Source organism: Melopsittacus undulatus, chromosome 1 (genome assembly GCF_012275295.1).
Source record: "Melopsittacus undulatus isolate bMelUnd1 chromosome 1, bMelUnd1.mat.Z, whole genome shotgun sequence".
Classification (NCBI taxonomy): Eukaryota; Metazoa; Chordata; class Aves; order Psittaciformes; family Psittaculidae; genus Melopsittacus; species Melopsittacus undulatus.
In genome coordinates, this window is record NC_047527.1 from 125,335,351 (window position 1) to 125,362,598 (window position 27,248).

A 27,248-nucleotide genomic window follows, 5' to 3' on the forward strand; every position below is an offset into this window, starting at 1 on the left:
AATTCCCTACTCCCGTTTTGTTTTCTCATACTAGATTGAAAATCGCTTCGAAACAGTATTGAGCTCATGCATTGAACTATAGCTCAGTTATGCTTAACATCATTTAGGAAACTCATGATGGAATTTCTGTCCTCAGGTTCAGATGCCTTATGTTGAGCGTCAACATGTACTCTAGTTCCTAAAGTCCTGTTGTGGTTCTTTGAAGAGCTGATTAGCAGAGTTTAGAGAACAAGGTAGTTGATTTCTGGTGAGCTGTATCATAGTCTAGGTCATTAGTCAGGTCTTCATTGGCTGTAACAAGTGTTAGACTCTTAAATTTAGGTGTCTTGGTATGTTGGCAGAGTTTCTTCCTCTGTATCTGAAGTTTTTGAAATTAAGGTGCAGAATATGTTTGATTTCAGATGCAGTAAGCTACTAAAAGTAGATTTATAGAATCTTGATAGATTCTCTTCCCTCCCCCCATGCAGTCTTATGTTAACTTACGAGAAGAAAAACATTGAATGAAAGAGCCTTTTGATGATAGTTATGGATGCCTATTTTAAGAATTCCCCAAGTGTGAAATGCAGTCAGTACATCTAAACCCTATAGCTGTGGAGCTCCCTGAAAATTCTTCTGTAAGATTTATTTAAAGATTGTACAGTTAGTCATGTTAAAGTGCAGAATGATTGTGATGGGAAAATGATCTTATGCCTTTTTAGAATAAAATTATGGCAAATTAGTATTTTATTCCAGAAGAGTGCCCTAAAAATCCCTAAAGGTCATTTTCTTATGTTGTTTAGTTTACTAAACCTTTTGTGCGTATAAAATGTAAGATTATAGCTGGCCTTCCTCCACCAGAAAATAGTTCTGTAGTTCAAAATCTATCTAAAAGTAATTGCTGCTATTCTTCTTTTTAAAGTGTTACAGGCAAAGATTCCCTATAGTCCTACTGTTTCCGAGTACAATGGGTATGTTTTCTTTGTTGTTATTGCAAAAAAGTAAAATAGATTAATTCAGAAGATTTAAATTGCTACTTTGTTCCAATAAATTCTGCAGTCTGTACAAGCTAATTGACTATGGTGTTGGTTCATTTTTCACACTTACATTTGGATGTATTGATCTTTATAATTTATTTTAATAATAAATACTTGAAAGTGTGTGTAAAGTAGCTGTGAAGTTCTATTTGAATAGGCTTAGTCTTTGAAAAGAAAAAAAGCAAGCTGTGTAGATTAAAGTAATTGTTGATTGTGATAAAAATGTAAATTTTCCCTGCAACAAGCTGAACTTCAAATCTATGGTAATTGCAATTTGGAAGTTTACTTGATGTTTTATGTATATGTTTCATTGCTAGATATGTATATCAATTTGGAAACAAATGAATATAGTTTTAAGTAAAGAAGAACATTTATTCTGGTGTATTTTTTCTGTATTTTGATATTTTATAATTGTAAGTAAGAGCAGTAACTGTTTTAAATTAGAGATTTTTTCAGTAATTTGTTTAAATAATTGCTTGCATCGAATCAAAATTTTATAAGCAAATTTAGAACAATTGAAATTTTAGTTTGGTCCAGCGATCTTACATATATGCATGTTAAATAATGTAGAGATTCCTGCACTCTTGCCCAGAAGTCATTCACTCATTGTATTACTTCTGAATGCGTGAGTAATAAATGAAGACACAGACTATCATAAAGAAGATTCAGTGAAAACCAAAATGCAGTGCAGCAAGTACTTTTTGTTCCTGGTGGCTTAATGATTAAACTCTGGTGATTTCCAAAAATAAATTGAGAAGTAGTTGAAGAAATAACTACTATCTAATCATAAAACATTGCTTGCAACCTCGAGAATTATTTTTTTTTTAATATTAATATTGAGGCGAGGTTTGCTCTTAATATCATTGACTTTAAACTGTGCCTCATGAATTTGTGCCCAGATCATTGACATAGGCTGTATTGTAAGAAGCCCTTTGTGCTATTATACACAGCTGCTTTGTAGTTTGAAATACATATTCCAGAAATAAGCAAGTCTGTTTTATAAACACATTGGAATACCAGAATCTTTGCAGGTTTTCTTTAGGAGGTAGATTGTTGTGGCTGCAGACATCATGCTGTGTTCTGAAATTCGTTCTAATGATTGAGCTTTTGAGTTTTTCAGAAAGTGCAGTTTCTAGTACAGTATTGAATAAGGAGGCTCTTATTTAAGTTGTACAGAAATCAATGCAGTGATGTTTACCTGTGTTTGCCTGCAGTTGGGGAAAATAATATGCCCATTTCCTGTGAACTGGTTTTTGGTACTTAGCAGTTGTCTTTTCCCTAGAATCTCAAACCCAAGATGCCTGTTATTCTGAAATGCCCAAACAAAGCTGCTGGAATTCTGCAGGGGTTTTCTTCATAGTTTTTGCATTCAATTTCAAGTTGTATTATGAATTGATGTGTTTTCGCTATTTTCTATAGCACTGTAGATATTTATTTGGCAGGAAGTGCACTCCTTTCACACCCTACTGGTGTCCCTCCCAGGGGCCAATATAATGATACTGGTGATTTGATTGTTCTTTCCCTGAAGACCTTTTTTTCTCTCTCCTTGTTGACTATTACAGAAACTGTTTTACTTCACAGAGAGGGGTCTTACACTGTTGGCTTGTGCCTTTGTACTTTGCTGAAGTAAAAGTTTCTCTTTACCACAGAACCTTTCAGATGACTGGAAAAGATTTTCCTACAGTGGGTGCCTCTGTATTTAATATGAAGTTACCCACTAGCCATAAAAATGCTGCTTGAGTCAAGCCTGCTTCTTCAGGACAACAGAGCTCCTTTCCCTGGGGGAGTCTTTTGCTCTACTTGTAGCTAACTGGGCAAAAGGCAGTCACTCGTATGTGATGGTATGGCCTTTCATGTGAAGGTGAGCCTTCCATTTGTGATCCCTAAGTGGCTGCATGCCAGTATAATTGTTGTCAGGAGTCTGTTACCCATTTTTAGAGGGTAAGATGATGTTGCTTTGTGTTTGAAGTTAGGCAGGGTCTACATCTCCGTTCTCCCTTGCCCCAGCGAGTTTTGGCTTTTCTAGCACAAGGTAGCTTATTGCTGTGCATACTGCTCTGTTACTTATGCTCATGGGTACTTGGTGCTAGCGCCTTTTCCTTCTCAGTTCCTGGTGCAGCAGCTGCCTATTCAGTCATAATTTGTATTCCTTTTGGTTTGCTCACTTGCATTAATCAGCTGATACATGAGTCTTCCATGGGAGACGAGGGGTGATAACTCATCTGGAGGCAACTCTGCCAGTGCTCAAGTGGAGCACAACAGCATGGCCAAAAGTTAGGGGGAGGTTCTTATTCAGACCTTAATAAACACTTTTACTTGCTTTCCTGGCAGATTTTGAGATTGCTAGGAATTCAGTATCCTTTCCAGTGCAGCTGTTTGCTGGGTAATGTTCATGTTGCTTGCATGGCTTGCATCACTTGTCCAAAAGCTATCTTTGCTCCTCAGACACATATAAAAAAAAAAATCTATAAACTTTGTGGGGCAAATAACTGGTTCAAAATGACAGAAATCAGTAGCTGCCTCTGGAGCTGTGGAGGCATATGTGTAATGCTAATTTAATACCCACTCTTACACTTTGCATTCATCTTCTATGTCTAAATAGCCTGTAATTAATTAATAAGTCCATCAATTAAAAATTTATTCTCATTTCAGGTATCAGTGTACTGCATATCAAAAAAAAGAAAAATGCTTACAGTGCTGGGGAAAAGTCTGATTAAATTTGTAGTAGTACAGTTGCTTTTTTGAGTGTTTTCTTCTGTGTTGGAGATAATAGTTTCTTTTTATAAAAATCTTCTTTAGGCACTAATCTGCCATTTTGGATAAATGCTTTATGGCAAGATCTTGTAATAGCATGACACCCCTAACTGTGGTGTCACGTTTCTTCATATATTGATTGCATTGTATATGAAGAAATTGTCTGGTGCATATCATAGCATTCTATAACTGTAGGTAGTACATTTGTGAGCTATTGCCCTTGGATGAGTTGCTGTGAACTAAATGAGAGAAGCTGTACATTTTTCCAGTTGTTTTTTTTTTTGGTTTTTTTTTTCACATTCACTCTATTTGTTTCTTACTTTACCGTGATGTGCACAGTACAGAATAAAATTTCTCTTGCTAAAAGCAATTGCGTAGTGGCCATATGCTTTACAGTGTAGTAAAAGGTTTTTGCATTTTAAATTTGCTGCTTACCCTGATCAGGCAGTTGTCTGATATAAAAATTCATTCTGTGAAATCCTGTACTTTAGTTCACTTGATTTACTAAATAAAAATACTGTTTGGAACTTATGATGCATGAATTGATTAATGTCTTTATTCTAAGCTGTTGGTCCAATTAAGGATTGAATGCAGTATAGTTTGAATGCTGTGATCTCACAGCATTTAATTTTGCAAACCTACAGCTTACCTTAAAGTTCAGGTTTTCATGGTCTGTATAAGAAGATCATGTTTCAGAGTGTGTGTACGTGTAGTTAACATATGCAGACATTCTCTTTGGCAAAAAATTACCCTCCCAGAGAAATGGTGGAACAGATGCAGCCAAAGCAAGAATTAGGTCTCTCTTTCCATTTCCCTCAGTGGTATAAATTTCAGAACAATTGTTTTAATGGTAGCATTTTAAACTGGTGCAATTTCATTTTAATGGCAGTCACATAAAATATATGCTACTAACAGAGTATAATGACTTTAAAATCCAGGAATAAAAAAGTTTGTTTTCTGTATAAAATGACATACATTCAATAGACAACTTGGCTATAATAGTAATATATAGATGCCGTTAGTGGAACAATAAATGTTATGAGAGTTTTAACTTCTTGCCTTTCATGTGTTTAAATTCATAGGATATTATACTAAACCAATTTTATTGTTTAATGTAAGAGGTATTCAAGGAAGTAGCAGACACAGAGTTGTGATGCAGTAATCTAAGAATATACAAACATGAGGATTTAATGAACTGCAGTTTAAAAGGGGCTTCTGGTTATTCTAAAGATCCAAAATTCAGAATTTCTGTGAATATTAAGGCAGGGTGCATTTTATGCCAAGTGTTTAAAAGTTTTTATTTTCTTCAAAGGGGTGAGTTGTTGACTTTGTGCCGTATAGGTCACAGGTGCAGTGATAATAACTGGAATCAACCGCATGATTTTAAAAAATGTTCATCCTTTCCTCTCTTGTCCTTTAGTCCTTAAGTAGTAATGCCATCTACACAACTGTGGTGCTTTTAGAAAGAACTTAAAGATTACCTCCAGATGTTGCTTGGGAGATTTACTTGTAGTGAGGCCTTACACTGCTTCCTGTTCCAACAGCAGCAATTCCCAACAATTCATACAGGAAAGCTGGATTTGACAACTTTTTCTTGATCATCACTTAACCACTTAATAGTAGGATGAAGTGATTTATCAAGCAGCAGCTTTGTATTTGTATGTCTAAAGAGTCATAGAAAATAATTTTTTAAGGTTCTTGATAGGACCAATTCTTTCAATATAGGAAAAAGTGGCAGTTGAACCATTGTTGTACTCAGTAGTTTTAAGGATTTTAAAATAATATATTTAAAGAACTATTGTTTGTTACAGATGAATATTACTCTGGTAAAAATATAGAAGTACTGCTGTTTTTTAAAACTCTGGACTCTTTATATATAGTAACTTTTCAGACAGATTTTTGACAAAAGTGTATTTAGATTTTTTAGCAAGTGCATTTTGTACTATAGGACTTACTTAGTATGCACAAATTCAATTATGACCATGCAGTAGAAAACACTTTTTCCCCAGTTTAAGGTTATTAAGAGACATATTAATCCATTAGCATGCTTGTTATAAAGTTACTCAAAATTTGGAAGTGAAAGCCACTGAAAGTGCCATCTAGAACTCCAGGTTCACCTTTTTCGTTAGTGTTAATTGCATCTGCTTGCTTGAAAGTGTTTGATAATCTTTTTAACCATGATACTAAATTCTGACAGTGTATAAGATGCTATTGTTTAAATCATGTTAAAATGACCAAATTAGTTTTTCTGTTTGCAGTTTTACTTTTAGTTTTCTGTTTTGCAACTTGTGATATCAAGGGGTGAAATATAGTCAGTATATTGAGAAATTCTGAAAATTCGTGTTTTTTTTAATTTTGATACTGCAGATGCTTACTAGATGAGCAGCATTCCTCAGCTTTGCCAGCGTTTTCATTATGTTTGCTACTTAATAATAAAAAAGTAGGTTTTCATTTCTAGTAAGCTGTAAGCTTGCAAAAGGGGCCGAGGTATTTATTCTGGAATTACTACTGCATGTGATCAGAGCAGTAGTTATGGGACTTGCTCTGGTTTGGGCTGGATGGAGACTTGCTGTAACAATCTTTTCATTGTTCCAAATACGCTTACTTGTACTAAAATTCAAATCTTATATATTTCAAAATTTAAAAATTGATCTATCTTTATAATAGGGTTTCTTTCTGAAATTTCTTTTGCCTTCAGATCTCAGCTGAAGTAAAATAGTGGGTTTTTTTTGTTCCTTTTACATTTAAAGAACAAATAGTACATTTGCTCCTGTACACATCTGACATCTTAGTGTCAAATGACATCATCATTGTGTTATCTGTGATTCCTTAAAACAGGGCAAACATACGTTGTCATTGGTTATTTTTTTATTTTAAGTAGTTTCACTCTTTTCTGAATTGTGTAAGTTTTGTTATTTAAAAATTGAGCTACTAGCATTTGTTTTCTTCACCATTTACTTTTGGCCTGCAAGAAACTTTAACCGCTGTTTCTCATAAAGGATTTTTTTTATACTGTTTTTTGGTGTTGTCGTGGTTTAAACAAGTCCCCCAACTCCCTGAGAGTTAGGAAGGAAAATCCAAAGAATGTAGCCCCCATGGATTGAGATAAGAACGGTTTAATTGCTAAGGCATAACACAAATAACCACTGCCATTACCACTACAAATAATAATGATAAAGCAAATAACAAGCGAAAAGAATACAACACCCCACCAGCCACTGACCCATAACTCACTCCACCCTGCCCGGCCGAGCACCGCGTGCTCCCTCCTCCATTTTCCTCCAGAGCTCTACCTCTCCAGCTCTCTCTTTCCCAGTATGCATCCTGGGCATCACGCGCTATGGTATGGAATACCTCACTGGCTAGCCTGGGTCAGGTGTCCTGTCTCTCCTTCCTCCCGGCCTCCCCTCCACCACTTGGCTGGAAAGAACCTTGAACAAAAACACCCTCAAAACATGCTCAAACCATGACAGGTGTCAAAACTACATGCAGGGTTTGCTGTCTGTCTTGTAGCTTTGCAGACATTTTATAAATACAGCTATTCGGCAGATTTGTGTTACCAATGTAGATATTACATTGGTGAAATTTGATCTTTGCTTTGGTTTCTGTTACTGCTTAACCACCGAAAAGCAGCAAATGATTCTTTATAGCAAACATAAGAGGGGTTAAAATTCTTGCCTATCTTTAACAAGAAATACAGCTAAACAGGTAGTTTCTAATTAATTTTGGGTGTTGCTCTTTATTTTGTTGAGTATTATTAGATTGAATTTAAACTTCAGCTGCTAGGTCTCAAGACCTAAGTAGAAATTATTTATGGTGCATTATCTATTTAACTACTTAAAATCACTGTTCATAAAGATGAGTTTTGTTTCACTATTCATATGTATTAGTCCTAACTCCTCCTAGAAAGTAAACTCTTCAGATGTGTTATATAGAGTTCAGACTTATTTTGGAGCATACTGAAATTGGTCCATGCAACTCTCGGTCAAGAGCAATTATCAAGTACCGTGCACTGAAATTTTTTTCTCTTGTGGTTAAAGGTAATAATCTATGTGGGTATAGAAAGCTACCACTGAGTGCAGCCTTTTGTTGATGCTTTCTATTGCAGCTTTGATTCTGTAGCTTTATGTGGCAGTGTACACCAAGTCTGTGGCAGTCTTTGGGATGGATTTCCTTTTCTTCAGCTCTGTTGTGCACACAGTTGTTTTGATGTATTTATCACTGATGCATAATAGTTAGTAATTTAGTCTGTTTTGTCCAGCTAATGACTACACCTTTTGGTCAATGTAACAGTATGGTGTTTAGCTTTAGCTAGATGGTAGTTGGGTAAAAAAGGTAAATTGTGATAAAAAATTTGGGTTAAATTTTACTTTTTTAAAATCTACTTGAAGAAAGGATCTAGATTTGTATTGTTAGAAAAATATTTTTATGTCAACACATGATAAGGATGAAAATAATTACGGCACATGTATGTCATTTTCCAGGAGGAAGGATAAAAAAAAATGGGTATGAATGACTGATAAGTATAATAAGGCAACTATTTTAGAATGAAAATAAGACAGTTTAGTTAAGTCACTTTTCTAATTTTAGCAGGCTGATGGCGCAAAGGTTAGAAAAGCAAATCTGACTACTTTAAATTTGTGAAGAAGCATCAGTGTTTGAAATAAACTGAATTTATTTTGCCGTATGGATTGATGACAGTATTACTGCTTCTGTGGTGGTAGCTAATTTTTAATAAGTACATTTAGGAAAATGCTAATACATTAAGAAGTCTGAAGGAATTATAAAATGCTTAATTATTCATTAACTCTATCAATGAGCTGTGTGTATGTTAATGTAATTGCTTGAAAGTAGCTTTACTGACATATATTCAAGCCTGTGTTATTAGAACTTAAAAAATTACTTTCTGGAATGCTACCTAAAGCTGATACTACATTATAAAGAAAATGGAGCCACCTTATGTGTGAGGTACATGGTCTTTTATATATATAATGAAACTTGTCTGTGAATGCAGTTCTGCACATTACTTGTCCTTTAATTCTGGAATACTTTTATAATGAAAAGAAACATTCTGCCTTCTTATTTTAATTCTTATTGATGAGCCTCCTTCTGTAATGGAAGATTATATTTCTTAAACGGTTCCTACCATGTTATTGCTTATTTCCTGGATGTAGTTCTAGTCTATTATGCAGACCTCTGTTTCTGTTACAAGGGGAGTTGGAGCACTGTTGCTATTTTATTACAGTGAGTGGGTAACGAACCAAAGTAACAAATCATGTTGCTATGTAATTGCAAAATTCAGTAATTTAGCTGATCTGCAAGCACAGATGTTGACTTGATCATTGTATTTGATGGGTAGCTGAATTTAATCTCTTAGTATAAGAGTCTCTACTGTGTTTTAAGTGTTGACAGTGAAATCATATTTTTCTCCATTTGATTAACAGATAAATGTTCAAAGTGTGGCATATGCAGAAATACAGTTTTGTGGTAATAAGCTCTAAGATTTTAATTTTTGCCATTTGTAATAGTACAGTTCTTGTGCAAAAATTTAAATTACAAGCTTTTAAATCACTTTTAAAATACTGTTTTCATAAATTTGTGGTGATTAAGTATGCATAGACATCTTAAGAATCATAAAAATTGCTTTGGATATACTGAGGAAGAATGGAGAAACTGAATGATTAAGTCTAGCCATAATTTAAAACCAATTAAAAAAGAGAATCCTTAAACAAATTTAATATACTCATCATTCACCAGTGTGGTATCTCAAAACTGGCTGTTTGTGCTCTTCAAACTATACTTTGGTTTTGAAGTTACGGAAAGCCATTTAATCTCAGTCCTACAACCCTTGACGTATGGAAGTCGTTTTGTGGTTTGGTTGCTTGTTTTTTTTTTTTTTTTAGTATAATTTCATGTGTATAGGTTCTTTTTTAGTTGATTTGGATGCTGAATGCAAAGTAGAAAAGTGGTGTGCATTTTCTGCACTGGATACTACTGGCAAAATCAACCTTGAAAAAATCCCACACACTCCCATCCCCAATTAATGTTCATTTTCAGACTGAAGAGAAGGAGAAACGAATATCCAAGAGAAGCCTGCAAATGGTCACGAGTTCCTTAGCTTGTTGCATTTAACTTGAAATGTATTTTATAATTTGAAAAAATGCCTTGAGTTTTTCTATGCCCTAAGTTTTAAGTTGTTGGTTGCTTCAAGTGTTCTTTTGTTACTTTATTTCTCAATGGATAGCCTGGAAGAACACAATGTTGCAGAATAATTAAGTAAAACAGCCTTTTTATTCTTGTTTTTCAGTTGCAGTCTAAGGCAGTCACATAAAATAGATCACTTACTATAAGCAGAATATCTTTAAATTGAAAATTTCACAAAATCTTTGCAAAAATATTTTAAGCTTTCTTGGTATTCTCTGTATCATTTCTCTGAATGGGTATGTGTATATTTTTCCTGCTGAAATCATAACTGACAACTGTATGCTTCTACAATTGACTTTTCTTATATTGATGTATCATTTTTCATGTGTACAGGTTGCTATGGTGTTGATGGAGAGAGTGATTCAATCATGAGCTCAGCTTCAGAAAATTCCACAGAACCTTGGTTTTGTGATGCATGCAAATGTGGTGTCACACCTAGTTGTGAATTGTGTCCTAACCAGGATGGGATCTTCAAGGAGACTGATGCAGGCAGGTAGGACTGAAGAAGTGGTATTTTGAGTTGATGTCATCATATGTTTAAAACATTGGGGTTTTCCCTAGTTAGTCCCTGGTGAAGACAGTGTCATAAATTAAACTTTGTTGGTATCCTGTCTGTCTAGATTAGATAGTCATCTAATTTTTTGTGTTCTCGTAATAATCTTCATGGCCATTATAACATTAGGAAGATGCTGTCTTAAGGTGAATTAGTGCAGGAAAATTTATGGACCTATGAGCAAAAGATTTACCTTGGTGAAGTAAAGATCACCATTTATTTCAGGGACTGATAAACTGTTGTTTAGTATGAAGTCACCATGTATTGTTATCACCATATTGTTATTAGACATCAGCGATGTCAAATTTATGGCTAGTGTTACTCATTTTGGTGGTTGGTTGGTGTTTTTTTTTCTTTTTTTAAAAAAAAATATAAGTTATTTTTCCATGCATTTTATAGTTACATAAATTGCAGGTGTGTGGTAATATACAAAGCTTTCAGATGCTGGGCTTGTCATAATTTTGTTGATTATGTCAACACAGGAAGCCGTATCTGTTAGAGATGTAGAAATATAAAAGTCTGAAGACATATTTTACAGATGATGGATAAGTTGGAAAGAATCCAGTTAAATATTCGCTATTTGTACAAACACTTTAAAATTTAGAAATGCAACGTGTTATTGTAAAACCTTTTGTGGTTTCTACATTATCAATTCATAGACACATTACTATTTACACTTAGGTACTTAGCTTACTACACTATATTGTAGAACAACATCTTTAGTACTAGCAAACTGTAAAATATAACCATGTTCTTGCTCAAACCCACTGGTTTGTAGTGATCTTCATGGTTTTTCCTACTCGTTGTGAAGAGTTCCCTAGTTAGACTTGCAGTAAAGCTAAGAGGCAAGTTAAAGTTGAATCTTATAATCTGTATTAGTACTCTTTTGTATATGTTATCATGTAAGTATACAGCTGTCTTGTAATGTTTGAATAAACATACCCATATCTGTAATTTTTTTTTCCTTTTCCCAGTTCTTTGGTGTTTTCTATAATTTATTTATCCATTTTCTTTCCAGTCCTACTCAGATTTTATTGTTGCATATTAGCAATCTAACAGTCTGGTCCTGCCATCATTAAAAGTTCAGCAGACCTCAGGATGATGGTTAGAAAAGCTTTTTTGACTTACTGTATTGTCTGTCTTCAGGAAAGTAAATATGGTATTAAAATGTCATAAGTTGATTCAGGTTTTATGGATCAAATTGAACATGCCCTTGCATTTCTCCCTTAGTTTGTGTTTTCCTCATAGCCAAAGCCAATTTGAGTTTGTGCTGGAAATAAAACAATGACAAGGGTGTTCATAGTACTGAACTTTGACAATTTGATGCAGATGCTAGCAATGACCTTTGGAGGCATCTGTCTTTCTCTGCTGAATATACATTGAGCTCAATTTCTCAGTTTGTTGCTGAGATGAATTTTAAAGATATATGCATACAGCGCGTAAAAGAAATCTTGTTGTTTTTTTTCTTTCATGTCTTCCACCTGCATCTTGTAAACAGGATAAAATGAAAGTAGGAGAAAATACTGTGCTATTAAAATACCAGAAAGTTGCACAAGAGAGTCAGGATTCATAGTGAATAATTTTGAGCCTGTAGAAGCAGTTGTGCTGCTTTTTAAATACTTTTGGGGTTCAGGTCCTCAGTTTCTGATCTGGCATAGGTTCAGCAGTGTCTGTGCATCTTCTGTGTAAAGCTGTTGCACAATTAAACAAATTGTACCTTTCAGCTCTCTCTTCTGTTTTAATAATATGTCTGCTATAAGGAAATAGTGTTTTTAAAGACTGGAGTCAGTTGCCTGTCAGTTAGGTAATATGAGAATCAATATTGCCTCACAAATTTTATTTCAACATTTTTATTCCTGTGTTCTGTAAGCCTATTAAAGCATTATACATGTAATTTTTTATATAACTGCAGTAGAAACTACAGTCAACATTTTAAAAATTGTTTCTTCTTGTAAAATGGTGATATGCTTTTGGTTAAAGTGTTTTCTCTGTGATGTGGCTCTCTGTGCAGAAGCACATTCCTGCTTTGGTGATTTTGGGCATTAACACAATAATTCACTTCAATTATTGTTGTCTTTTTACCTGCTAGATAATATGATATGGCTATCGTGAATAGTTATGAAGTTATTCTCCCAGATGAATAGAGCCTATGTACTAGAAAAAAACCCCCACTGTCTTCCATGTGAAAATTTCTATGCTCTCTCCTTCTATCATTTATTCGCAAATTTGAAATCTCAAGGGCAATGGGACACTACAGGCTAAGGGTAAAGTCTTGGGGCAGGCAATGTCCATTTTGTTTTCATTGTACTCAGTAAACTGCAATCCATTTCAGTTCCTTTCTTGAAATACTAGCAGAGGCAGACTACTGAATTCATTAACTCATGATTGTTCTCCACCCCCATATCACCTTATTTTAAAATAAGCTCTTCATATGCATTAGTGTTGGAAATTACACACACCAAACCTATTCAGCTTCTCTTCATAATGAAGTTGGAATAATTCTAGTTCCTATATGAAAGGTGAATCATAATAACAATGAGGTGCTTAATTTCTCAGCAGAACACTTTTCACATTAACCTCAGTTTCATAAGCATAAATGTGAATTTATGAAATTTTATTTTGCAAAATGCTATTATCTAAGAATATGAGTTCTGTCCTTGTTTTGGTATGGAGTTCTTCTTTGCTAATCAACATCTGTCATCATTGCTCCAAGCTAAATGGATGGTAAAGTAACAAGGAAGATTATTCTTCTTTGATTACCCAATTTGTCTTAATTACAAGCTTCTAAAACATGTGCAGCTAAACAAATGAGCAGGAAAATATTTAGAACTGGTATTAAAAGCAGTTGAAATTGCTTTAGCTGTGAACTTGACTGACTTGTGTATGTTTTTTAATAAAGATTCAGGTCTGAGTTCGCATATAGGTGGTTAAAGAAATGAGGCACTTGTGTGCCAATCACACTGAAATTGCAGTTTAAATCTGTAATACTGTAACACTTGGGTGACATATACTAAAACATTTTGAGAAGGTCAGTATGAAGCAAGCAGTCAGCTGTTGGGTTTATCATAGATAAACTCCTACAGAGTGCAGCAGCATTTAATACACCAGTGGAGCATGAAAAAACTGTGCAAATTAAATTGAGAAGCAGCTGCTTGTAGAAGATGAGTATCTTCATATTGAACTTTGGAAGGTACATTTAGGAGGCTGTATTAAAACTTAGCATCAAAAATCTCCAACCAGAATCTTGGGTTTTTGTAAAGAATAGTGATTGTGGCGATATGTAACTCTGTTTATACAAATTTGTTCTATATAAAAGGTTTTAAATCAGTGGTATAGAAAAGAAGCTCTACAGAATTTCCTTTGAAAACAAGTGGAATATGCTCATTTAAATGAGATATTTATGAGATATAAATGCTTAATGTATACCAAAATAACACATATATGCACAGAGATATACTTTTTTGTAGAAGAGTATTTCATAAAGGTATGGTTGTGATTTAGGCCAAACTATTGCCAGTTCTGGATAGAGTGTAGAAGGGCAGAGCTGTTACGAGGTGCTCCATTGCTCCCTCACAGGAGTATGTTGTACCTCCATTGCTTTTGTGGGGAGGCAGACAGAAGATACACTTTTCATATACTAACAGTAAGAAACTTATTTTTTACATGTAACATTGTATTGAATTAAGGCGTTTTGCTGACATGGGGGAGTGTTTATACTGTAATAAAACCAGTGATGAGCTCTACTCCCTACAAGCAGCAAGAGGTTTGGCAGAACATTTGAGTATCTCAGTTTGTTCTCTGGCAGCTAGCATGGTGTTGTGTTTGTACTGTGTTATTAAAAGACAGGGTTGTAGCTCACCTTTAAATTTTCTTTGACTCTTCCAGCAGTTACAATGCTATGACCAGATAAATTTGTGGATGTGGTGAACCTTGGTAAAATCTGTAAAGGCAAAGCAGTGCTGGTGTCACATGCAAATGTGTATTTGGGATATACATTATTCTCATTGTTTAAACATTTCATGTTTTAAAGGGAATGTACCATTTAGCATCTCAAACATGAGTGATTTAACTATAGAGTAAAAACTTGTTTTTAAATATGCGGGTGGAAAGGGTTGTCAAGTGTGATGCTATGGATCAGTCAGTGTTGTGGCTTATGTTAGATTTATTGAGAAATTTCTTAGAAACCATTAACTCCCTTTATAAGTAGTTTGTTACTGGGTTTTTTTCTATTATCCATTTATTATCCTGGACTATTTTTTGGGAAAATGCTAAAATAAACAGTGTGCCTACCAATTTTGTACGTTGCAAGATCATTGTTATCTTTTGTAAAGACTTTATTTATGTTTTTGACCTTGCTACTAAGCTTTTGATACCTTGCTTTTTTTGGAATTCCTGTCATATATCTTAACATGAAACATAATAATTCTGGAGTGTGGTAAATTCCAGCATTGTAGGTCTCAGGACTGCTGATCAGAAAAGTGCTTGTTTGGGAAACATGGGAAATTACGGTTACATGTAGTGTTTGATTAGTACAAACATCAGTTTTAGTATTTCTCTAATCTGTAGATAGCTAGTTAATAACAGGTTAATAAAAACATACTGTTTAAGTGCATCTGAAACCTGGGTGTTACTGCTCTGGTCCCAGTGAGGGTTTTTTGTTTGTTTGTTTGTTTTTATTGACACACAAAACAAAGGGAAGGGAGAAGGGATCAGCTAAACAGTGGTAGAAGACTGGGGGGAAAAAAGTACAGCAGGTCTGTGCTGAACCCCTGATATTTAAGGAGATTGGAAAATTGCTGTATGTGAGTAATGAAAGAGCCAAGGGGAGAAATGTTTCTGCCGTCGTTGTGAGTCATCTTGAGTACAGGGAGTAGATTTCTGTGATTCTGTTAGAAGTTTTAGTCTTCATCAGTTGATACATTTACTGTTACACCTTAATGACTGGGAAGATCATTAGGTGCTGAATTAACATAATTTCTAAGAGTTAAACACAGGATATTTCAGCACAGTTACATCCAAAGTCTCTAGTTTTATCTTCTGTCATCTGGGAGCTCGTAGGTTCAGAATGGTAGTTACAAACCTCTGCATTTGTATGCCTGTGTTCTTGCGTATTTTAAGATGACAGAAAGTAGCAATCTTAACCTTTTGTCTGCGGTAATTTGCTCCCACCTAGTGACTTAAGATGGGGTAGCAAATAGTTTCTGGAATTTTGGTAATGCATTATTTTGGGGAGGAACACTTTGAGTTTTGGAGTAGTTTGTCTCAGTTGATTTCATGCATGCATGCTGTGTTTGAGTCACTAATTGATTTTTGACAATGAGAGTTGGGTCTTTTAGAAAGTGTTCGTTTACGTAAGAAGAAAACGTGTGTACTGCTACAAGGCTGCCTTATGGCAATTAAAAGTTTCAGGAGATTACGAAGATGTTTGTCAAAGGCAGACTTGAGGCTGAAGCCTTCACCATTGTACTGTATTTGATTACTGGACACTGAGGTCCAGATTCATGCTCTCTCATTTTATGCCATGCAGCTGATGATTTGGACCTGTTACTTTTGAATTGCCAAGTGAAGCAAAGTACAGCTGGATGTGTTTCTGGATGGCCTGATCTAGTTCAGGATGTCCCTGCTCATTGCAGGGGGTTGGATGAGATGGTTTTTGAAGGTCCCTTTCAACCCAAACTATTCTATAATTCTGTTCAGCATCTTTGTCGGTGACATGGACAGTGGGATTGAGTGCGCCCTCAGCAAGTTTGCCGATGACACCAAGCTGTGTGGTTCAGCTTATAGGCTGGAGGGAAGGAATGCCATCCAGAGGGACCTTGACACACTTGTGAGGTGGGCTGATGCCAGCCTTATGAAGTTTAACCATGACAAGTGCAAGGTCCTACACCTGGGTCGGAGCAATCCCAGCCACAGCTACGGGTTGGGCAGAGAAGAGATTCCCTGTGGAGAATGACTTGGGGGTGTTGGTTGATGAGAAGATGAACAGGAGCATTCTTCAGTGTGCACTCACAGCCCAGAAAGCCAACCATATCCTGGGCTGCATCAAAAGGAATGTGGCCAGCAGGTCGAAGGAGGTGATCCTGCCCCTCTACTCTACTCTTGTGAGACCTCACTTGGAGTATTGTGTTCAGTTCTGGTGTCCTCAACATAAAAAGGACATGGAACTGTTGGAACAAGTCCAGAGGAGGACCATGAGGATGGTCAGGGGACTGGAGCACCTCCCATATGAAGATAGGCTTGAGAAGTTGGGGCTGTTCAGCCTGGAGATGAGAATGCTGCATGGAGACCTCATAGCAGCTTTCCAGTATAGGAAGGGGGCCTATAAGGGTGCTGGGGAGGGACTATTCATTAGGGACTGTAGTGATAGGACAAGGGGTAATGGGTTCAGACTTAAATGGGGGAAGTTTAGATTGGATATAAGGAGGAGGTTCTTTACTGTGAGGGTGGTGAGGCACTGGAATGGGTTGCCCAGGGAAATTGTGAATGCTCCATCCCTGGCAGTGTTCAAGGCCACGTTGAACAGAGCCTTGGGTGACATGGTTTAGTGTGAGGTGTCCCTGCCCATGACAGGGGTGTTGGAACATGATCTTAAGGTCCTTTGCAACCCTAACTATTCTGTGATTCTATAATTCTATCCTAATAGGTGTAACTGTAACAATGCAGGGTCTGACTGATTCTGTAGGTACTTCATAGTAGGTACTTCATAGCTATATGCCTAGAGCTCATTGTTGCTGTGACTACTTGTATAATTTTATTCCTCCCCTTCCACCGTCCTGCCCCATCAGGAAATTATCTGTCTGCCTTAGCTTTATAAGCGATATTGAAATCTTTATGTATGTTTCATGTCACATGAAAAGCGTTGTGGAACTCCACATGAGAGCCATCAGAACAAAAAGGTGATAGTAGCCCAGCCCTTGGTCCAGACAGGCAGAGCAATCCCCGTAGCTTTGAAAAGCCTTACTCTGTAGTTAAGAGTGTGAGCTTCTGAATTCCAAAAACGCGTTTTCTTCCTACTTCTATAATGTACTTTCCTTCAAGCACATTTCTTCTATCATCTGTAACGTTTACAAGGCACCTTGATACCTGCAAATGGTGAGTATAATACAGGATCAAAACGTTGATAATAGTAACCTAATTTTATCTGCTGTTTTAGGTGGGTCCACATTGTTTGTGCCCTCTATGTTCCAGGAGTGGCATTTGGAGATATCGACAAACTGCGGCCAGTAACGCTTACAGAAATGAATTATTCAAAGTATGGTGCCAAGGTAAATTTACAAGAGATGTTCTGCCAACAAGTAGCTTTACATTTTGACATATAGTAGAATAACATACATCTTCTCAATTTTTTCTCATTTATAGCAATCACAGTAATGTTCAGGACTAAAAATGGGATGAAGTTTTTTTATGGTTGTTATATCATTTCTCATGCCATTGCTCTTCCCTGCCTTTTTCTTTCTATTTTCCGTACCACTGTTATTCATAATTTCTGTCACTGTTTCCCCCCTAATTTCCCTTATTTTTTTACACAGGTGGTAATTACTTTCTTTTTTAAAGTCAGTTAGAGGCAGATTGCCAAAATGTGGATGGAAATTGAAGAGGATTTATGGGATGCGAAATAGAGAAATTGAAGATTAGGTTGATTAAGAAAGTGACAGATGTACATTCAGTAAGAATTGCTTTAGGGTCTCTGTAATCATGGTCTAGAGTGTATATAAAAAGGTTGCTGCAAGCCAATATTAAAAAAAAAATCCACAACAGCATGGGGCCCTCAGTTTGAATAAAAAAATGTCTCTAAAATTAAAATGGGTTTACATGTAAGTGTTTTGAATCCAGATAGAAAGTGATTGTGCACAAACAATGCAGAAAACCATTGCAATGGACAGACAGCAGTGCTCCATAATTTCAAGCATCCAGAGCACAGTTCTTTGGTTGTTTGTCCTCTGAACTTGTTGCAAGTTGCTGAGCAGCCACGTTGGTTTATGATACCATACTTATGTAATTAATTGTGTATGAATTGCCTGGGAGGGATTTAGTTGTTGCTCTAAAGGGAAATACAAGACATGGAAGTTCATATAAAAATTCATCCAACATGCCATTTAGGTTGTTTAAGCACTTTTCCGTTGCTTGTTAATGTGAAATCAATAGTGGAGGTTGGGAAGTGGTGAAATTTTAAGTACTGTCAACTGTTGGCAGCATAACTGATTTCTGTACCATACAAGAGTAAAAAGACCTGATCTGGTTCTATATAAGACGTAAATTGTTAAATATTAGACAAAATATGCCTGAAATACTTATTGTGGTATTTTCCACCCTTCTGTATAAGGAATGCAGTTTTTGTGAAGATCCTCGTTTTGCCAGAACTGGTGTATGCATTAGTTGTGATGCTGGGATGTGCAGAGCTTATTTCCATGTGACCTGCGCTCAGAAGGAAGGCCTTCTCTCAGAAGCAGCAGCAGAAGAGGTACATATGGAAAGCATAGAGTAAAAAAGCTTGTGAAGACAACCTGTAGTTGTGCCTTTGTTGCTCACTGACCTTGCACAAAGTTTTTGTAAATTGGTACCAAGTTACAGGCCGAGTAACAGGACAGTCCAGGGAGGGCTCTTTGCTCACCAGATTGTCCAACTCTGGGCAACTTTTGAAATGATCTGGAAAAAAGGATAGAGAAGGTTAATGTGGAAGTTCACTTAATAGACTATCAGTCAATATAGATGTGAATTCTAACTTTAATTCTTGAATTTCATCTATTTTGATGTACTTACCTACCTGTTTATGTAGTACAGTAATTTCAGTTTCATACCAAATAGGACTGTCTTCAGGAATTAACTGCATTGCTAATGCCATTTTTTCATGCATGTTTTCCAATGTTCTTAAAACTGCAGTACAGGTATATGACTTTTCCTTGTGGTAACATTAATCTTAGCAATCAGAATGAAATGCAAACATTTATTACCTACTGATTAACTTCTAATACCTGTTCTTACCAGTTTTCTCCCTGGAATATCATTAAAGCAATTCAGATTTGAATCTCCTACTTCCAAATTCATTTTTATGGTATAAGTACTTTTAGGTTGCCAAATTTTGTCCTGATATGTATCATTTGAAGTAAGCCTGTCATGTTCATAGCTGCACAATTTTAACTTCTTGTTGCCTTAGGAAGTACCACAGGTAGCACACAAGCAAACATTACTTGTGCTATTGACACTGATGCTTTTGTTTCTGAAAACAGTGGACCATGAAGTGGTTCTTAAAGGATTCACAAAATACTTTCTTCTATGAGACTGAGAATAGGAAGATAGCACAATTACCTCATTGTTGGTCCTGGAAAATTATGTACCATGTTGATTCTTCAAATACTCTGTGTGAATTTCTTCTAGGCATATGCATTACTTGCCTTTCCACCTTAGTATTTTTTTACATGTTTTGGTTACATGTTTTCAATGAAGGCTTCACACCATCTAATTTTAGCATGCAGCTAATTTTTGGAGGTTATCACACTGAAAATCTAAATCAAAATAAATCTAATAAATCTAAATCAAAATAAAACCTTATAGGTTTTTTTACACTTTGAAAATATACTGTCAGTGAAATACTCTTCTCAAACCACAGTTACATGTGGCTCCGATAGTTCTAGTCTGCTTGCAAGGTTTACAGGTACTACAAGTTATTACAAGCTTACAGCCATGATATGCAGATCTGATGGAGAATGAAGAAATAGAGAAAACATCCGAAAGATGATAAATCATGTGGGAGTATAGACATGAAGAACGTTTGGAAATTGTTTGAGAAAACCAAATAGATTGCCTTTTGTATTCTCCACAATTGTTAACCTGTTGTAAGTTAACAATGCATGTTATATGTTAAAGGGGTTTGCACTTGGGAATTTTTTCTGCATTTTGTTTCTGGGAATGAGAAAACAGTACAGAGACTCAATAGTACACAGTTAGGTAGTTAATGAATTTAAAAACAGTTAGATTCGCACAATGAAAACAGTGAAAAACCACTTTATATGGTAAATTACATTAATATGACAAAGTTGATTTAGAAAGATGTGTATTGGTTGTTTTTAAAAATGCTTGTTTGAATGCGTGAACTGATTGCGAGAATATTTATGCTTTAAGAGACTTTTAGCAATGTATATCTTACTTTATTTTTGTTCCTTCCCTTTTGTTTTCTCTGAAACAGGATATAGCTGACCCTTTTTTTGCTTATTGTAAACAGCATGCGGACAGGTTAGACAGGAAATGGAAGCGAAAGAACTACTTGGCATTACAGTCTTACTGTAAAATGTCCTTGCAGGAAAGAGAAAAACAGCTCTCGCCAGAAGCTCAGGTATTGTACTCATGACACAAGTGCAGCTGTGTTAGTCATCCATGTTAAACAAGAAAGAAACAAAGAAGATGGGACTTTTTTATTGCAGTAGGAAATAAGATCTGAAATACGTTGATAATGTTTGGTCATTTAACAAAGCAGTAAATTATTTGTATGTTTTGATATCTAAGAAGAAGTCTCAATAAAATAATTATCAAAAAGGAATATCTATACTTGTCTGAATTGAAAAATCTTATTTTGGTTGATTTTTGTGGCAAAAAGCTGGTAATAACATTTTCATTGTAGTTCATAGACTTTCTTTAACATTCTCTTCAAGATTCTTCAGACAAAAAGACAGACAAAAATTGCACATATTTCTATATCCAAGTTCAATAAAAATCCCCTTTTTTTTTCCTTAGTAATATCTTGAATTTGGCAGAAGAATCTAGCTTGCCTAAAGTTTTTTCTTGTTAGATGCTTGTTCACTTTTTGTAGGCCTAAATAGAATTCTGTGTGCTGGTTTTCTTCATAGTAAAGATTTCCTAAGAAAAAATTACTATGGTAGAGAAACTGAATCTGTGCTACTGAGTGGAAGTTAACTGAAAATCTTAGGCAATGTCTGCATTCCTGTCTAGTGGCAGATCCACGTAAAAGTGTTAGTTACTACATAAGCTCAACTGATAAGTGTCCTCTTGTAAACATTTAAATCCTTCTGGATGGAATTTGTGCACTTTGATGTATTTTAATGTGTGTATTTCTGATTCTGAGGAATTTCTTGCACTCCTTGCTTTCACTGCTTAGGCTGAACTGCATTCTGTAGAAATAATCATAGATGTGTAGAAAAGCAGCTTGCTACCTGAATGAATCCAGACTAATTTCTTGTAGAAAGTAGCAGACACTGTAAACAGTGAAAGGCAGTTAAGGGAGAGAAATAACTGTTGGGTTTTGTTTTCTTTCGTTTTCTTTATTTTTTTTTTCCCTGAAGAGGGAGAAAGGTAGCATAATGATCAGAAAATAATTCTTCATATAATCAAATTTTTAATTAAAAAAAACCATACCTTTTCTGTCTAATTCTTCAAAGATCTTTGAACAGAAGAGAGAATATTAATTTAAAATGGCCTGTGTAGGTGGGAATGAATATGAGCAAACTATTGTAGAAGGATTTTGAGTGAAGTATTTCTATGGCGTATTGAGCTTTGTGTAGCTTGATTTAAAACTGGTTACATAATTTTTTGCTGAATACACCACCTCTCAATTAGGTGTAATGCACCAATGTAGTAAAGACATCACAATAATATTACCTAGCATAATGATAAGTGCTGGTTGTGCAAAATCAGTTTGAATCCAGCAGGGTTTATTAGCTCTGTTTTCAGGCATTTGTTGTATGGCACTGAGAATGATGATAAGTTCCCAGCATTTTCCCCCTTTCCTCCTCTTTTTCCCCAGATACAGCCAGTGCAGGTTTTTTAATCTAAATAACTTGGATTAAATATTTTGAAACTGAAAGTTTAGTATTGTGTGTGTGCGTGAATTTACATGGATGGAAGCGAATTGAATGCTTGAGAAGTCCATTTCCATGTCCAGTTGTATGTACGGGATTTTATGAAGTAATTGTCTTTGAGTGGTTTCTGTGCCTTTTTAGAAATGTAGAGCTGTAAGGGGTACTATTTACTATATTTGTCTGACTGAGGAATACACACAAAGTACATAGAAATTCACCCCTTACCATATGTTGTCTACATGAGGAAGTTAATATCCCACCAATAAATTCAACTATCTTTGCTAAATAAAGATTTTGTCTGAGAAGTAAGAATCTTGAGACAGCTTAGTTTGGAGAAGAACATTAAGAAGTAAATATATATATATTTATATATATATTCATTCATATATATATTTAGATACTATATGTGTATATAGTGTGTGTGTGTATATATGTATGTACATGCAAAAGCTCACTTCTGGGAGAGACTGTTGGTTTAAGTAAGGTTTGCAAACATTGAGTTAACACAGGCAAGTATACAGTTTTACAAATAATATATCTGATATTGTGAAAGTGGAGTTTTGAGGTACAGTTTTGAAGCAAAAACAAAAAAAAGAGTATTTGGTACTTTGTAGCCCAGGCAGGAGTAACTGAGCCAATGATATGGCAAATCATGTCGCCTGAAGAGAAAGTAAATCCCTCTAGAGAGTATAATATACAAAACTGTCTAGCACTGTTGATTGTTGGAAGATGTTCTACCTTGAAATACTTTATGTTCTTGAGTAAAGCATACACTTGAAAATAGCTTAAATCCAAGTAACTTGAGTTCAGTATTCCATTTAGACATTAGTCATTTATTCTGTCCTCTATTTCTGGAGTAAGGCTCTTTATGACAACTTAAATGACCACAAGGATTTCAGAGCTGAGCATGTATTGAGTAAAGAAGTGTCTTGGCTGAGGAAGGTGTAAACCATCCTTGTCCCTTCCAGTGGCAAATAAAATGAGATGGTGTCTGTGTGTGGGTCTGTTGCTTGCTGTTGTGGATCAAAGAAAAAAGCCCTTGGGGTCAGAGCTGGCCTGCAAGCCACATTTGCCATGTTTCTTGGTCATTAATGTTCAAGACCTCCTAAGGTAACGTGTGTCAAACTGTCTGTGGTATTATGTTCAATGATTCTGTTTGTAATCAGAAATGTGGCTTAACCATAGCGTGTATATATGCACACTTTTTAGTGTTTGTCTCGGGAGTATCTCATACCATATGGTCACGCAGTCAGATTAGTTTAGTTTCTTCTTTCTGCAGGCAAGTAAACAACTTCTAACTGATAGTCAGCTGGAGTTTTGCCTCTGAAGGCTTGTATGTTGATGTCATTTTCTGCCAGAATTGCCACTGCATAGAGTTCCCACAAGACAGTGTTTTCCAGCTGTCAGTAACAACTTGATCTTCTGCGGTGGATCTCCCAGATGGTCACAAATATACAGATGTCATCAACAATATATATTGTGAGCTGCTTTTGCCTACTTCACTTCTGTTTGGTCTGTGGTTTTGGTACATTATAATCAACTAGTTTAACATTTATGATGAGATATGGCATTGAGAAAGGATTTACTACAAAAGGATGTCAAATAGGGCAGAAATGCCCTTCTTCAGCTTTTATTGCTCACATAGATACCAATTTAAAGTGTATCTAAATGTGTTTTTGATAGGTCAGCCAAGGCTTTTCCCTGTAGTGAGTTTTCACAGTCCCATCAAATTATCATTATTAGGTAGGATTGTCTGAAAGCCAGCAGTCATTTGTGTTACTTTCATTGGTGGGAAAATCTCATCAAGAAACCTGTGCCTAGCTCCGAAACCTAGTGAAAGGATAATTTTATTTGTACATGCATTTTGAAGTAAAGTCTAATGTCTGTCAGTGGCTGTTTCTTGAAACATAAGAGTTCTGGAATGAAAATGGCGTTGATTAGATTGTGTGGCTTTTAAAATGAAAATAAAATGCAGATGTGATCCAAAAGGGTACAGTTCAGAACCAGAATTGTTCCCTTATGTTTTTAATTTATGGAATTCTTTATTGCAGGCACGCATCAATGCCAGGCTACAGCAGTATCGTGCCAAGGCAGAGCTGGCCCGCACTACCAGGCCTCAGGCCTGGGTTCCCAGGGAGAAACTACCACGACCACTTACTAGCAGTGCTTCAGCCATACGTAAGCTTATGCGCAAAGCCGAATTAATGGGAATTAGCACAGACATTTTTCCAGTGGATACTTCAGATACCAGTTCCAGTGTTGATGGAAGAAGAAAACATAAACAACCAGCTCTCACTGCTGATTTTGTGAATTATTACCTTGGTAAGGATGAAAATTTTGTATTTTCCTCAGTGAAGAATAATCATTTTGCTGTATTTGTACTGTACTAATTCATTGCTTTTTTCCTTTTATTTCCTTGTTATTAATAGATTAATATGAATTATTACTTCCGTTTTAGGTTAGGTATATTATTGCTTAGTATCTATACACAAAGTTCTTTTTTAAAAAAACATTTAGGAAAAGAAGAGAATCTTTCAAATATAAACAGAAGGCTAAACTGTCTTTGCTAAGAAAGGAGTGGAAGCTTACTTATTTTTTGGAATAATTTAAATAACACTATGCAGCAAAATGTAAATATTATGACTTTTCATTCTACTCAGTCTGTGTAACTATAGGTTATAGTTTTGTGGTTTTGTGTTGTTACAGTTTTACGTTTTTCATTGCTTCACTTTCTTTAGTGCTTAAATCTTGAAAATATATCTAAGGGTAGGAAATAATTCAGTTTTCTTTTAAATAGAGAGAAATATGCGTATGATTCAAATCCAGGAGAATATGGCTGAACAGAAGAATATCAAGGATAAATTAGAAAATGAGCAAGAAAAGCTTCATGTGGAGTATAATAAGGTGAAGAAAAAGGGATTGTAAACAGTTATACTGTTTTAATATTGCTGTTGTTAATTTTGATTGCATTTTGCTTTCCAAAGTGACTTTAGAAAGAAAGATACAAACTGCTTTCTTTAAAAGTAGTACTTTAAAATATGATGTTGTTGTAAAAATATTCTATGGTCCTTTCCTCCTATACAAGTAGAATCGGTTTCTAAAGAGTCACATGTTGTCTCTCATGAGTATCTTAAGACCCTTCTCGTTTTCATTCTTTGTATGCATTTGAGACTTTTGAGACAACAGAGATTGATTTGTTTTGCTTATGTGTAGTTCTAGGTTATTTTTGAAGGTACTTGGTTCTCTGCTTGGAATCCTACTTGATAAGTGGGAATCTAGGTTTGTAGAGAGTGCTGTTTATTTATGTCAACTCCAACTCATCCTATATTTAATGACATGTATAGTTTTTCAGGCTGAAATAATTCACACAACCATCATGTCCTCTGCATGTTTTGTTTAAGTATAGGTGTTGCTCCCCCAAAATGTTGTTAATATATTTTTTTTATTAACTCATCATAATGGTTAAAAAAGCATTTTGTGTTTTCATTGAATTTTTACTAAATGATTATCTGTTTATTTTAGTCTTTGAATATTTTGAAATAGAACGTAGAAATACTGTATCTGACAGTATGCTACTGTTCTTGCTCAATTCAGCAACCTATTAAGTGATGGTTAGTGATGACAAAAAATAGTATTGCTATTAATTGTTAAACTGTTGAGTCTATGTTTTAAGTGAGAATACACTGAGATGGAACAGCAGGTCCTTGTGAACTGCCCAAAGATGATAAAGGGAAAGGAGGTTATGCATGAGGCTTTTAGCTAACTTAGCAGGTTGCATATGCTGCATGGTAACTAAAAGTTGCTTCCAGAAGTAAAAAACAACTCCTTTTTTTTTCTGCTTGAATCCTTTTATAAATTTTATCTCTTTCTCTAAGAGTGAACGAGTGTTCTTTGGTATAGCAATATAGAGCTGGAATTCAGTTGTATGATTGTTTGTTACAATCTTGCTGCTCAAGTAATACGGACAACACATAAAAGATGTTGCTGTATTTTAGGTTTGCTTTCTAATTGACTTTATGAAACCTTATTTTCATGCTGAAATGCTCCAGATCTTTACAAAACAGTTGGCTATTCAGGTTTTCATCTTAGTTCTTTTAAATTGCTGAAAAATCATGCTGTTCTCAGCTATGCTAGAATGAGTTCCATTGTTTTATTTAATCCCACAATAAAGTAATGAACCCTCTATAGGTAAGAGGTCAAATAAATTTTATTAAATAACTCCTAATGGGTTTTCATTCCTGTTGATATTTTTTCCTTTAAATTTTCAGCTGTGTGAGTCCTTGGAAGAGCTACAAAATATGAATGGAAAACTGCGAAATGAAGGGCAAGGCATTTGGGCGCTGCTAGGTAGAATTGTTGGACAGGTTGGTGTTTCGGTTCTTTTTTTGTTTTTTTTTTTTCACTGCTCTTTATAGTTCATGCACAGACCTGGTTTTCTAAGAATAGTTCTTTTTGCTTCTGTCGCTTCTATGGCCAAATAAACTGATTTGATCAGGCTTTACTTTGGGGATAATGTTTCGTGATTGAAATATCTGGACTTCTGCAAAGCAGCTACTGGGGACCTGTAGCTTAATTTTGTTGTTGTAAAAGCGATCTTGTTTGCAGAATTCTTTCATTTGGTATAACTGATTGACCTGTCATCTGTGATGAACCTTGATGTGAAGCATCAGTTATTCCTACCATTTTTGTCTCTACATTGTCTTTAGTTATTGCAGGCTTCAAATGATACAATAACTTTTTATGGCTTTTATAAGATATAAATCTTCAAAACTTTGTGTGTGTGGTGGTTTTTAAATTAATAGAGCAGAATATTTTTATGATGAATATAAATATCCAGGGGATGATGTGGATTAATTCCTGTTGTCAGCAGTTATCTTTGTTCTCATTGATGTGCGGAAAAAAAGAAACTTATAG

At 35.3% G+C, this 27,248-nt stretch overlaps 1 protein-coding gene across 5 annotated transcripts in view; it reads left to right on the forward strand.

Moving 5' to 3' along the window:
• PHF14 (PHD finger protein 14) overlaps positions 1-27,248 on the forward strand; it is a 165,846-nt gene that overhangs the window by 16,365 nt on the left and 122,233 nt on the right. For all 5 annotated transcript variants that reach the window (XM_031052446.2, XM_031052444.2, XM_031052445.2 and 2 more), the window contains exons 5-11: positions 10,305-10,464; positions 17,678-17,789; positions 18,848-18,985; positions 20,708-20,854; positions 24,386-24,656; positions 25,132-25,238; positions 26,603-26,698. In XM_031052446.2, coding sequence (XP_030908306.2) covers positions 10,305-10,464; positions 17,678-17,789; positions 18,848-18,985; positions 20,708-20,854; positions 24,386-24,656; positions 25,132-25,238; positions 26,603-26,698 — 1,031 coding nt within the window. The remainder of the gene's footprint in view (positions 1-10,304; positions 10,465-17,677; positions 17,790-18,847; positions 18,986-20,707; positions 20,855-24,385; positions 24,657-25,131; positions 25,239-26,602; positions 26,699-27,248) is intronic.